General features: G+C 38.9%; 1 protein-coding gene across 1 annotated transcript; it reads right to left on the bottom strand.

Annotated features, from left to right (window-relative positions):
- Positions 1 to 1,148: 1,148 nt before the first annotated feature.
- On the bottom strand, positions 1,149 to 14,916 carry tfr1b (transferrin receptor 1b). Its single transcript, XM_048266461.1, has 19 exons — positions 14,742 to 14,916; positions 11,446 to 11,497; positions 11,066 to 11,282; positions 10,664 to 10,850; positions 10,232 to 10,378; positions 9,858 to 9,945; positions 9,653 to 9,772; positions 9,281 to 9,376; positions 9,008 to 9,147; positions 8,744 to 8,907; positions 8,511 to 8,630; positions 8,337 to 8,422; positions 8,190 to 8,253; positions 5,120 to 5,187; positions 4,964 to 5,034; positions 4,722 to 4,806; positions 4,215 to 4,436; positions 3,795 to 3,959; positions 1,149 to 3,508 (listed from the first exon to the last, which is right to left on the bottom strand). The coding sequence occupies exons 2-19, from the start codon at positions 11,488 to 11,490 to the stop codon at positions 3,266 to 3,268; spliced, it is 2,328 nt and encodes a 775-aa protein (XP_048122418.1). The 5' UTR covers positions 11,491 to 11,497; positions 14,742 to 14,916; the 3' UTR covers positions 1,149 to 3,265.

Here is a 14,916-nt window from a genome sequence, read left to right as displayed (position 1 = left end):
CTAGCAGATTAAAATGCTCTCATTTATTGACTTGTTTAATAAAATAGTTAAAGGAGAGGTAATATATTCTCTATGTTGTTTTATCAAGTCCATATATATCTTTTGCTTTGCTGTTAGACAGGGTTGCGAGAATTTTTCCAACCACTGCCTCATTTGTAGGTGTCATATTTAGGGCAGAATTGCCACTAACCAGTGTGGAAGTGGGTTTTATTCAGGGCAGAAACGCCACTAGCCAGTGTGGTTTTTTGGGTTTTTGCACATTTGGGTTTTTCCTTTCCAAGCAATTTGTTAATGCTTTTGCAAAGTTTTTTTACTATTTCCTTTGGCATCTGATAATATCCAGGAAGAAGTTTGCTCTTGCTTTTCTGAGCTGCTGTGTGACTTTGTTTCTCAGACTTTTAAAAAATATGATCAGTGGTCAGTCTTGTTTTAAGAAACTTCTTTAGAGAAGCATCTCTTTTCCTCATTAGGTCCCAGAGATCACTAGTAAACCAAGGCAGTGTTTCTTTTGTATTTGATTTCCTGGCCTTTGTTTTTGTATAGAACTTTGTGAACTTTTACTTTCTGATAAAGTATTATAGTAAAACAATTTAATATAACTTTATTTCAATGTTATGGTAGCATGATCCAGAATAATTCTTATTACCGATACCAAAGAATATATATGGCGGAGCGAGATAGTTTGTCGTAGTTCATGTCTATGGTGCGAAATGGGGATTGAATCCTGTCTGCAAGAGGTGTATCGTTGAGGTTTTGATGAGCATACATAGCAACCAGCCAACAGCAGCAGAATAACAGGTGCACACCTGATATAAGGTCAATTTCGTCTGGGTTTACCCAGGCTAGATTGAGACAGGAGGCATTTAATCCATTTTTAAGAAGTGAAGGCAGGTGCCTTTCTGAGTGCAGATTTACACTATGGCATCACTTAAATTCATCTGATAAATGAGCAAACTCCTATTGCTACGTGATGTTTAGGCTACTAGGAAAAAGTGCCCACTCAATGTGCCCACCCAAAAATTATCTTTGCCCACCCCCAATCTGAGCTGTCTAGGTCCAAGCCTGTATTACAATTGTTTCAAATGTGGTTTATTCAAGTTGCCAAGTGGTGAGTGACTACAAAACAAGAAATACACAAGGCAAAGGTCTAAAGTTGAACAAGTTTATTAAATAAGCGACAGAAAAGGTCCTACTTTTTTATCTCCTCAATTTACTTTTTTCCCATATCACATTTTCATCTTATAACCTTTTGAAATTTGAGATCCAAATACCAATGTCAATTTTACAGTAAAAAAAAAACAAAAAGATTTATCCCTACAATAATATAATTGCATTTAATGAGCAGAGAATACGCAGAGATCCACATACAAGCAAAAGAGCGTGCAAGTCCAGAAAGAAACAGCAGATTAAAATGTACATTATAGGTATGAGCATACATTTTACATGAGCAAACCCCTGGCATGAACTAGTCAATGACCACTGAAGATACATCAAATATATTTCAGAAAATATTTGGTCTTTACTATTAACAGACAGTAATTCATTATATGAATAATGACTTGAAATTAGATAAAACACAGGAAAGACTGTTACATGTCTGAATATGGACAGAGGTATGCCTTAAGATTAAAGACAAACTTGAAAATTCTCCGAACTATTGATTACCTCTTATGTTTTCTTTAGAAAAACAGAGCTACAGAGCATGCGTGTAACTATCACATCAAGTCTTCCATGTAAGAAATTATGTTTTAGTCAAAATACACTTTGTAGCCTGGTAAACACCAAAGGATGCACAACTGATTTGTAACAACACAATAGACAAGTTAGTTAACACTAAACATTACAGACCTAAAGGAACAAAATCATTAAGAAATGCACACAGCAAAACAACGCTCAGAAAAATGAAAAACAATAAATATATATAAAAACTATGGGAAACACTGTTCCCGATAAGTTTATCCACCCTACAAGTGAAATATGAGGAACACTGCCCCCGATATATACACGCTGGTAGGCAAAAACTACCTTCAACACTTCACATTATGGAAGACACTGCTCCCGATAATGTTTTGGGATCAGAAAATATCAATGTTCCAAAAATTGCTTGATCACAGAAATGGCTTAATCAGTTGAGGAAAAGTTGTTCAACTTTTCGTATCCCCATCAAAGTGAAGACGAGAATTGGCAATTTGAGATCAGGTAGCTCCAAATGACTTTCAGTTTACAATATTAACTAAATTTTCTTACATTCACTCTAACCTCCATTGTGCCCTTGACACTTGGCTTGTGGTCATATTTCAAGACAACTGCCAACGTGGCACTCTTCAGACAACCACGTGCAATTAAAAATCAACTTTAGTGTTGGGTAGACCCTCCATATCAAGCACCCTTGACCAGTTTCTAGTTACAGTTGTTGGTAACATGTATTTCCATAGCAGATGCTGCTTTTATAAACCGACAGTATAACCGTCACAATTATGGAAGGCACTGCTTCCGATAATTTTGTAAAATAAAATAGAAATACTATTTATAGTGAACACTGCCACTGATAAATAAATAGATAATAAATACAATTCATATGGGTAAGGGTAGGGTTGATGCATTAGAACATGGCGAAGGCAGAGTGGCCCCCCCATTAAGCAACCTGGGCTTTGGTTTTTGGGGTCTCAGACCAGTGCTAAAAGGCAATGAGGCTGGTTGTGAATCCCCCATCATCAGCCAGTGTCAGAAATCTCATTTGCATCAAACTGACCTTCCAAATACAAAAAAAGAAAAAACACCCCAACAAAAACATGAATCTGATGATACAGCAGGTTAATGTCGCAACTTGGGTGAAGCTGCACAAAGACAGATTAAAGTTTGACTAATCTATGGAACTTCAGTGCAGTTTTATGACTGATGTAACAAAAAATAGGTACTTCTCTTCAAGATGAGAGTAGTCTTGTCAGAACAGTTCAGTTTTTCATAAAATATTAGCTAATTTTTTCTTCATAATTTAGTACAATTTTGTCCATGAATTTATAGTGAAATGTAATGTAACGTCTCAAATTAAATGCCGATATGCTGCATGTAAGTTATCTAAGTTGTTTGAATATTTTCTTATGTCTTATGTTGCTCTACTGAAGCAATGAGACAGCCAAAATCAAATGTTCTAGATAAATTCATTAAGTGCTACTTCGAGTGCAAAAAAATGGAAAAAATGTTTTTCTTGATCAAACTGGAGGACTAGGTTTAACACACTTTCATGATGTCATCACAAACAAACTTAGATTTCATTATTAATTTCCCAGACAGGACCTGCGAGGTCGTTGGCACAACTCTGAATTGTCCAGGTAGCCCAGGCAAACTGGTTGCGGAAGAGATCGGCATCGGACTCCGGAGCATTCTGTTTGAGGGCATCAAGATGGTCCAGCAGAGTTTGGATTGTGTGACATCCTGAGCCAAAGAGGATGTGGCGAAAAGGCACATCTCTCACAGACACATAGGGAGAGAGCAGATTATGCTCCACCTTTTTGTCAAAAAAAAAAAAAAAAAAAAAAGAGGCACAAACATTCTGAATTTAGTGATGTTAAACAACCATTTCATCAATGGTAACATGAAAAGGCACAGTCTATGATGCTGGAAGAAGTTCTCCAACAAAGGCCAGAGTGTTTGCCTCATAGACTGTATAAAGTTAACAGCTATCTAACTGTGACGAGGATATCAAAACTGAGATTCGTTCAAATTCATAAACGAAGGTGAACATTCAAACTTTTGCAGTTTCCTGTGGGTTTGTAACTTTCAGAGTAATTTACCTTTATGATGCGGTCATTGATGATGCGACGCATTTCCATGTTTTCCAGGTCGCTGTTATCAATGGTGTACTGGAGATCACGGGCAGCACGGCCATAGGAGCCGATGGCAATGTTTAGCCATTGGACAGACAAACCCTTAGCCAGAGTCGAATTCAACCCCAGAGCCTGTGGGAAAGATCGAAACCAGAGAATACTTTACCTGGTACCAACATGTGAAGAAGTGCAATTTCAGCTAATGCTACACAAAGAGACATGAAGATGAATTTCATTCACAAATAAATCTACTATCTAAGCATATTCCATTGACTCCCTGTAATAATATTTGCTTTAAAACTTTGAGCTACAAATACAAGAAATTTGAAATTAAATATAAATCTATATATGAAACTATAATGTCTTCATATTTTACGCTTGACTCACATTCTTGAGTTGGTTGACACGTCTGTTGATGTCAGTCACTTTCTTCCTGATCTCAGTTCCGGATCGTGCCACATCCAGGGGCACCAGGTGGTCATGAGCCAGTCGTAGGGCCATCTGACCAGCTACATTCGCAGCTGCCGCTGCCAATTCAGCATACTTGTAGCTTGTGGAAGCCTGAAGGTGGTCAAATGTGTCCAGGGTGGTTCCGAGGTACGGGTACTCCTGGGACAGGGGAGAGGATGGGGATAAATGTAAAGCAACAATCAACACAGCCTTCTGGTAACACAGTTAAGCCACAATATTAATTTGTAAAGCAACAGTGACTGAGGTAGTGAGAGTATCTGGTTAGTGTTTGTGTTTATTGCAGTCACTAGCAAAATTAGCATGTTGTCAAACTTTAACTCAAGATTAGCACAAATTGATATGGTAACAGAATATGTTCTACAAGTTCTCAGTGTTCACTTCCAAAAAAAAAAAAAACAAAACAAAATTAATGCTTGAACTTACCCCACAGAAACGGAATGAGATAGATGGGATGCCAGAAAGAGCCATGAAGGGGTAAGCAGCATCATCCATTTTCATAGCTTCAAGTCTGTTTGAAAAAAATACAGAAATGTAAGTAAAGAATGAACAAATATCTAATTTGCATGAGGCATCTTGCATCACAATAACAGACAAAAAGGTGTGTAAAGGAGGAAATTAAACAAACACTTTAAGACTAAGGTAGATAAGCCAGCAAGTGTACTCACATAGAGGTTTCCCAGTTTGATGCAGCGTGATCATCATACAGAGTCTTGCCAGTGTTAAATGGGCTCTTCACCTGCAGAAGCAAACATGTTCATGTAAACTCTTGTGCATTCTACTCAAATCTGCTGCAAATCAGCCATTAAAATACTCAACATTACCTGCTTCAAAGACTTCTGCAGTAGATCATATAACAATGGGCTTGCAGAGGCCTTGAACTTCTGACGACCTGTGAATAAAGTGTGATTTATTCACTTGACCGACAAATACAACTATAATCTTATAAACTATGGATCTTCTCCAACACACATCCTCTACATACTTACAGCACACTGCCCCCACCTACCCACACACACACACACACACACACACACACAGTCACTGCTCCACTCCCTCCCCCCCCACACACACACACACAGTCACTGCTCCACTCCCCTCCCACCCCCACACACACACACACACACACATCTCCACTGTCATCACTCACATACATCATACATACAGTACTCTGCTTGTAATGGTAAGTCCCTTCACCATACAGTGTTTCCCCTACAATGTATTCATCAGCGGCGCAGCGCCGCTGCTGGAATTCAAGCGCCACTGCAAAAAGAGTTGCCTAATTAAAAAAAAATAGACGCAAGTGAACTTCAGGAACAGCTGCCGTTCGTTCAGGTTTCATGTCAACAAATAATAGTAGGCTAACGTTGAAGGCGCAGTCAGGGATTCCACAGGAGATCACGCTTGTTTGTGTTTATGTTTAAGTTTATTAGCAGACGCAATTTTGTGCAAAAAAACTTAGCCTACATTATGTTAACCAAGGAACCAAATTAAAACACGCCAGCGAGATAGCTCGCCCCTACCTTCAGTAGCCTATTCCCAGATAAATCCACGCATTGTTTCGTTTTTGTTTGTGATACAGGCAATGCTTTCAAGCCCTGTGTTGCTAACATACCTAGGCTGTGAAACTAAGGTCTAGCTAGCTAGCCTATTGGCGGGTTTAATTGAATTTGAGTAATAGGATACGCAAGCATTTACATCTGAGATAGTTTGTAATTCCTGTAGAGCTCATAAAAATTATAGATATGATACAAGACACTTATCTGCTATAATCCAAGTAAATTTTCTTCGAATTTTTGACTATTTATTTTACCAAAAGACATGGGAAACATAATTAATTTCATCCACATATTCTTATGCACCATGCACAACAACACTACTAAGTTAGCTTAAAACCGTGAGAATCAAGCCAGCGTCACGGGCCGTCACGGCATTAAAGTGATAGGCACTCAATTCGACTTGCACAGCACCAATACAGTGTAATGGCATGAAAGAGAAGTCTATATAGTTTATAGTGCTGTGCAAAAGTTAAGACACCCATGCTGAAATTGACTAAAGGGAGGAATAAAAACACTGTCCTTTGACTTTTGTCCTAATGCCTTAATTAAAAAAAAATGACATCAATTATTTTTAATGCATCATGTATCGTAAATAAATACATTATATATAAATGTCTTAACTTATGCACAGCACTGTATATTCTAAATAGTAATAGTTTGTACAGTGGCCTACAGTGTACAGTTGTACAGTGGCTAATACTAATAATGTAAATGAAAAAGGTGAAAGAAAAACATGAATAATCCTGTTCAAGTACTGCAATAATCATGCTTGTGTTGATGGTTATGTCCTAATTTGTAACTCAATCTGTCCATTTCTTTCACAAAATCCACCAGAAGTCACAATTTAAGGAGTCATTTTTTTATAATGTTTCTCTTTTTTTTTTTTTTTTGGGGGTCCTACGATCAACTGGAAAAAAATCTAGGGGAAACACTGCCATACTTGCAGTACACTGCCCCCCCCCCCCCTACCACATTGTTTCATCAGGAAGCTTCTCCAACACACATCCCCAACATCCTTACAGCACACTGCCCCCACACTGCACACTTAATCTACTAAACCCCTCTTCTACTGCACTTTTTACCACCCCCCATAAACACACAAATAGGCTGACACCAGACATAATTTCACTGCATTTCTTACTTCCAGTAACTATATGCATGCAACAATAAACTTCCTTGTATAAGAAACTTTACTTTAGACACTTCAAAATCAACCAAGTAAGCAATTAACATTTCAATATTGGGGTGGGGGTGAAGAGCACATAGAGCCCAGTACAACACAATAATATGCCAGTTTGATTTTGAGAGTGATTACTTTGCAATAGACAATTTGATTAATTTGTGAATGACAATTTGAAAAGATTTCACCATCATTGGAAGTTTTCACCTGTTAACTTGAATGCCAAGCTGTTTTCGGAAGCTTTGTCCTAGAGTGCCAGCAATCTAGACCATTGTTGATGATTTTTGTACAGCCACAGCATATTCTGTGTTATAGCTATGAACACATACAATGGCTCGTTTAAAAGGTGAGACTTTAAGCTCTCAGTGGGTGCAAACCGTGTATTTCCACACGCCTCTGTTCCTGAGAAATCCCAGGCTAAACAGTGGCTAGTTTTCATCAAAATCGCTGTTTTTTTCTAGAAATGGAGATATAACGTCTTTCATGAAATATGAAGTGTTGCCTGTAAACTTTCCGGGAAGTGATCAGCGAGACCTGGCGAGACTGCCACCTAGTGATAGACCCACGAAAATGGCCTGGTTTTGAGCTGACGTGCAAGCGTCACTGATTCGACCCAAAGCAGCAACCGAGTTATGATAAAATGTCCAGCTAAAATGTCCAGAATTTTCATGAGTTTTTGATCGTCATATATTTCATTTCTTTTCATCACAGAGTTCCCAAAATCACATAAGGTGTGTTAGAGTGTCTAGTTTCGTAATTTTTTTTTAAAAAAAGCTAAAAACGTAATATTACGTTTTTGGCACTCAATGAGTTAAGGTTTCACAACATTAAATCCGAATTGGCTTTTATGACACTGACAAGCAGAAAAATAACTATTCATGTTACTTTGTAAAGATCTGTGAAAGTGACAGTTCTTTACAAAGTATCCAACATTGATTGTGCATACAGCACTCTCCACATTCATTGTCACCCCAGGTAAAATTGAGTAAAAAGAGGAATAAAGAAAATTCTGTTGGCAATTTAGTCTCACAATGAGAGCAACGAGGAAAAATCCAATCTTTAAGAAACGTATATTTACGGGGTGGCAATAAATGTGGAGCATGCAGCTAAAACTTGGAAGTGCTTTTTTGTTTAGACCTTTGTTTTTGCACTCACCTATAACAACTCCATCCAGATTGATATAGGTGATGGCTTTCATGTTCAGAGATGACAAGTACCCCTGTTTGCAGAATGAAACTGTCAGATTAGTAACACAATAAACTAGTGCTGCCTCTTAAAAGAAAAAAAAGTTCCGCTACTGACCTCCTGCCACTCAGTAGCTCCAACGCTTCCATACTCGCCAGCACTCCAGCTGGCAAAAACAAGGCTCCTCCTGAGGCTGAGGTGATCTGTGAGGAAGGAAACATCTTGGTCAGCGGAGTTCTAACAATCATGACAGCTGAGGTGTGGATGACCTGTTGTGCCGCTTCACAATACCGTTTCTGGTCATCTCAGAGATTGCTCTGGCCAGCTCCACCAACACAGTGGTGCCCACAGTGGACTTTGCAGCACCCGGGCCCCAGGAGTCCCTCTGTGCACCAATGACAACATAACGATCTGGGGGAGAAAAGGGGAAAAACAATCATTCTAGCATCAACACAAAGGCATTATTATTATTATTATTATTATTATTATTATTATTATTATTATTATTGCATTGACTTATTTACCTGGCTCTTCATTTCCCTTGATTACACCAAATATGTTGTGGATGGCTGTTTCATTGAGAGTACTGCTGACAGTCACAGTCACCACGTTATCTACACTGCCCAGTTTGTATGGTGTCCCGAGGGAGCCTTTAAAGGAATTGGGAGCAGGATCACCTCCCATCTTCCTGTATTTTAAAGGAAGTACATTTTAACTTTGCATTCATGGGTCATACTAACACAACGACCAGATTTGACCAAGACATGTGAAGTGCAAGTGGGACTCACTGGAAGATCTTGAGGGCTATATCTGCAGTAATTGTCTGTGCTACAATAGTAGGGAGGCCTGAAGACCTAGCAGGGGGGAACTGGGTGTTTTTAAACGATGGCATCCCTGGTGTGTAGGGGTCTCCAGAGCCCAAGTGGACCTGGGCAGACATGTGTGGAATTAGGATAACATACGCAAAAGGAGAGCATACCTTTGTGCAATTATCAAACATATACACAAATAACTTGATGCATCATGTGGAAAAGATGAAACTGTGGAACTATGGAACTCACATGTCCGTAAAGTTCTGTGGAGCCTGCAAAGTTGTAGTTAGAAGGATCAGGGTAGATCAGCACTGCCACTGCCCCATATTTAGCAGCATTAGCAACCTGGCAAAGGGACGGAACACCCATCAACACTCACAACTAGCAGTGCATGTTTTATAATGCATGATGTTACAGGGCTCCTTGTAGCCTCCAGCGTACACTAGTTCTCTGAAGACACTTTCATATTCAAACAAAATTGGTGTGCTTCTAAAACTGAAACTGAAATTGGATATTGAATCGAGACTTTGAGTTTCCAAATCGAATCAATACAGGAAGCAAGCGGCAATATTCAGCCCTACACACAATTAACTGTAGCCATTCTGAAATGTGTTTTCTTACCTTTTCTGCAAAACTGATGTTGCCAGCTCTTAGCAGCAGGACACTGCTGTTGACCTCTACCTTCTTGTCTAAATATAAGAAATCATCTAGTGTACCATAGTTTGCATACACCACTCTGCCCTGTAAAACACAACGGTGGTTAGACCAAGCAGGAGAAACAGAGTATGTGTGTGTGCAGATCAATGATTGAGGCTAACATTCTCACCGTTGCAGTTCCAACTTCACTGTAAGCCAAGTAACCTTTGGTTGTTCCGATTACTTCAGTACCAAAAATAACTTTATTTGGGTTGTCACTGTGTGTCAACAAACATTGTTATTAAGTGCCCACCCTAGCTACCAGCAATAGCAATACAAGGAAGCATACTACAGACAAATTAATTTATCCATTTCCAACAAAAAGTCCAAGGTTTATGAAATGACAAGATTTGCAAGATTTATATTCTGCACAACACGCACCAAGCCTTTAGGCAATCAGTGCCTCAACAGGAAGGCATCACAAATCTCCTTCGAAAGGACATTTTGCAGTTATGAGTGACTAAAAGATTTTGATTACATGAGCATTTGAATTAGACCCTTTACCTGGATGGATGTGGTAGCTTGACAAAATGCTCATCATTCCAGGACTTCATGTTCAAGTCCTTGAACACACCCAAGACTTTATTAGCAAGCTTGTTATCTCCATCACTTCCTGCCTCATGGCTTACGCCCCTTGGGAGGGAGAAGTCACTGAGAGAGAAGACAATGGAGTAATTGTTACGGCATAATAGCCCTTGAACTCACTCCAAAACACTGAAACGAGTATCAAGTAAATTGAAAAAGTTACAAGTTACATGACTTATTAATGTAACACTTTATTATACAATTTTGAATGTATAATTAGGCAGGGAAATAATTATGATGTTCCATTACAAATTACTTAACTGACACTGTTTTAATGTAAGGTTATGAGGAGGTATTGTTGAATATATTATATGACTAATGATGGTGTTTGATCATTTACATGAAGAATACCTGAATTTAGTAGAGAAGGCACTAGGGGACAGCTTCTGTTCCAGAAGGTTGGTGATGTCATTCCAATTCATTCTCGGAAGGGGTGCAACCTCCAGCCCTTCATCCTGACCTTCCTCAGTAGGCACAGTGGGGCAGGCGGCAGACGCCACGTCTGGTTTACGATGACTGACATAACCAACAAGATAACCTGAAACATTCAGAAGGGAACATAAATCAGACAAATGATAAATTACAATTTACAAGGATAACCTCATTTCAAGTATTTATCTCTGCCCCCTCTAATTGTCTAGCAAACATTAGATAGTGGTACAGTAATTATGTTAGCCAATTATTGCTCTAAGGTGAGTTTGTGTCTGCTTATACTAGACTTTATTCCCTTTAATGAGTCATCTCAGTATTTACCCAAGATGAAGACCACCAAAGTGCCCAGGGCCAGGTAACAGATGTTCTTGTAGGTACGTAGAGGACTCTGCGTGTAGGTGACACGGGCTTGACCATCTTCGGGGTTTCCAACTTCATCGTCAACATCCGATGACAGTTTCATCTCCACTTGGCTACTGTCCGCATCTGAGTTTTGGGCCAAGTTGAAGCGTGTGTACGAACGGGGCTCTCCATTAAACTGAGGGGAAGTAGAGGAGTCAGCACACATTATAGTCAAATCAGCCATTATTTTTTTCTGTTACACATCTTTAATTTACTCTCTCTTAGCTACTAATCAACATAAATTTCACTATTAAATTAATTTCTATGCACATCCCTTATTATTGAAATCAATTACCTACCATTTTGAAAATGGATGTTCTTGCTTGATTGATTGTTGTAGCCATTGAGGACCTAGGATAGACACCAATGGATGGTTTTAGATATGAACTTAGTATATGTATCGTCTTCTGCTGAAACTTTAAACCTCTCCTTATGTGGTCTTCATGTGTTGGGGGTTAATGACACTGCAGGGAAGTTCAATCATTTACTTAATCAAAAACACACCGCCTTGTGCTACCTAAAAAAAAACATAGTCCAGTATTTCTTTCGAAATTGAAATGAAGTTGTATGGACTGGACTATGTTTGTTTTTTTTTTTTTTTTTTTAAAAACGGCAACGAAATTGTGAATTTCCAGAGCGTGTTACTCCACACTCGGCAATCGACTCATATTGACTTTCCCCTAAAGACGCCAGCTGCAGCAACAACATTTCCGGAAAGGTAGTGGCTTGATGAAATTCATTCCGGACTCTCTATCCGACCACATAAAGACCTCAGGATCCTTCGGTTTGGCTTTAGGGACCCTCTACTCACTACCACGTAAGTGTAATGTTGTTTGGAACTGTAGAAGAGGTATAAAAATAGCGTTTTGTAGCGGCGAAATGGCTTGCCCTGGTCACTTCCAGGCTAACGAGTTTTGACTAAAAACGGTAAAATCAAACTTACTCAAAACACATCCGAATGACATGATTTTGATGTCAACTCAACGTATGTACTCCCAATCATCTGTAAATTGATCTAAAGTGCATTTTACTCCGGATAATTCCTTTAACTGACAAACATTATTCTATTATTATTCTATTCCAAAAGTATTCTATTGCAATTACTCACCAATAGAAATAGGGCCCAGGTAGAATAATCTCTGAGCATGCATGTTCTTACTTGTTTAATCAATCAGGTTTTGGAACATCTTCAAGGCTAAAGAGCAGGTCCTTCAACTTGGCCCAGAGTAAATTTCGATAATCTACATACATCCATACACAGTTGTATATTTTCCACCGAGTCAGTTTCCCTTTGTTATGACAAATTTCAGGTATGTCTGCTATAGTGACAACTGATTTAAAGTTTTTCAATCATACTAGGCCAGTGTTCTTACATTTTTCTACATGCCCTTGTAACTTCATCATAAACCTGACACCATCCTAATGTTCATTCATTTCTTGAATTTCCCTGGGGATCAATAAAGTATCTATCTATCTATCTATCTATCTATCTATCTATCTATCTATTAATTTGGTTTCATCTACTGAAATTGTTTCAAAACACTTTCAGAGCCCAGTCTGAACAACCTAGAAGAAGCAATAAGGGAAAAGGCAAGGGGAAACAACCTTGGAAATAACCTTTCTGCCATACATTTTATTTTGCAAAGTGCATCTGATGAAAACAAAACATCTCCAGATTCATTGTTCATTTGGTTGATCGTTATTTGTCTTTATGTTAGTGGAAAATTCTAGGCCTACATAATATCTAAACAAATCCTTGGTATAATATTACAGATAATAAGAATAAGAAGACCAAGACCATTTTCATAATTTCATCCAGTAGAGCTGTCATTTCCTGGTGCAATGCAGGTTTCAGTAACAAGCAGTTCCTCATTGCTTTTGCCACCTAAAACTTTCTTTGCACCATACCATGAGTGATGTGTGGCCAAACTTCAGACAAAATATATCTTGAACTATCCAGGAACAGAAGGACTAGGAAAAAACATGCTCACTTTACATCACAATTCTCTCAAATTAAATAGATATTTCAGACCAGTTAGATGACTTCCCTTTTCCATACTGAGCTACTATTCATGGCAGCTATCTTTAACAATGTTTTGTTCCTTCTGCATCCATTGTCCCAGAGACAAACAATGGTATTAGTTTAAACATTTCCTCATATGGTAAATTCTCCAGTAAATGCAGGCAGGCTGCTTAGAAACGGTACAGGACTGGTTTTACTAGTAATCTTCCCACAAAGAAAATTGCAGACACAATCAGATTGGCCCACTGCCTTCGACTAACGTTATATAATTTCACAAAATTACAGTAACATTTAGATCAGATCCTTTCAACCACAAAACTAAGAATAATTCCCCATCAGGGAATCAAGGGTCAATGAGGATAGCACACTCTTGGCTCCTGAAGTCATCATGTGAGACAAAGAATGTTCAGCAAGGAGGCCTGAGTCTTGTCTGCTTAACTACAAATGACACTTAAAAGTCAAATGGATTTTAATAGTCATATCTAGCTAAACCCAAATTAGATAATTTTTATTAGCCTAGTGTCAGAGAGCAAGCACCTCGTGGTGATGATCAAGCATTACGTGGGGTAAACCACACAGTACTTCTGAACACACAACGCTTCTGCTCGTTCACGGTCATGAATACCACACTCAAATAAAACTAATATGAGAATTTAGTAACGCAATGTTATACAAGGAGCTATATGTTCGAGCATCACATTCAAGGTCAGTAACGTTAGCAAGTAGCTACTGTATGCTACTGCACATTGCAGATTTCCTCTGCCTACCCATATCTATGATACCTACCCCGGATGTGGGCTAACGTTAGCCAAGTTAGCTGTCAAAGGTTACCGGCATTCTAGCATTAACGCAATATAAGACTGTCGACAATCACAAGAACACAGATGTCACGAGAGAAACATACCTAGTCTCTCTACACACAGTGTTAGGAGGAAATATACTAGGACTAAAAGGTAGTCTTGAGGGGAATTAGCCAACTACCGCTAACGCTAACTTGGATACCAGTGTCCGCCGCGTGGATAACTAACCTAGAGCCCGTTTGCTTTCTCTGACTAGAACTTCAAATTACACTCTGCAAGTTGAATAAACCGAGCATGTCCTGGTTGCTATAAATTAAGCTGCGTTGGTTGTCCTGGAGGTTAAAATGACAGAGTCATTAACGTGTATAGCACATGGCAATTTAGCATAGACTACTTCCTGTTTCAAATGTTTGCCTTACTTTTAGTCTATTCACAATGTTAAACTAGCCGGTATGTCATGCATCAACATTGGCTAATGTTAACTAAGTTGTAAGGTAATGTTTCCGTGACTTATGGTTAACAGTTAACGTTACTGTTAAGGATGGAGCCGGATAACACTATATAAAGTAAACGTTAGCTGCTACATCGAAAGGATGCGGAACAGAACAAGGATTACATTTCAATGTTAATGTCTCTTAATTAACGAACGTTACATTTTCTCTCCAAAAAGATGTCACTCGTTTAATAGTTAAGCAAAGCACTCAGCGTTACAGCATGCAAATATTACAGTATGCACTCTGTGTTACGTGTCCATAATGGTATATTTCCTTACCATTCAGAATGGCGTTTTGGTTGGTATGCTTGATTTGCCCTCTTCACACGGGATGGCCCTTCTGCTGCCGCTTGCTCTTGTAGTGTGGTAGCTTGCAAACTATCCCTCGTCTTTCTTTCGACCTCTCTATGGCCTGCACGCACCTCTATGCACAGTGGTCAGATCAACCCCGGCG

The sequence above is a fragment of the Alosa alosa genome, chromosome 16 (genome assembly GCF_017589495.1).
Source record: "Alosa alosa isolate M-15738 ecotype Scorff River chromosome 16, AALO_Geno_1.1, whole genome shotgun sequence".
NCBI classification, from domain to species: domain Eukaryota; kingdom Metazoa; phylum Chordata; class Actinopteri; order Clupeiformes; family Clupeidae; genus Alosa; species Alosa alosa.
Note: the sequence above shows the minus strand (reverse complement) of the source record. Positions and strands in the feature narration are given on the sequence as shown.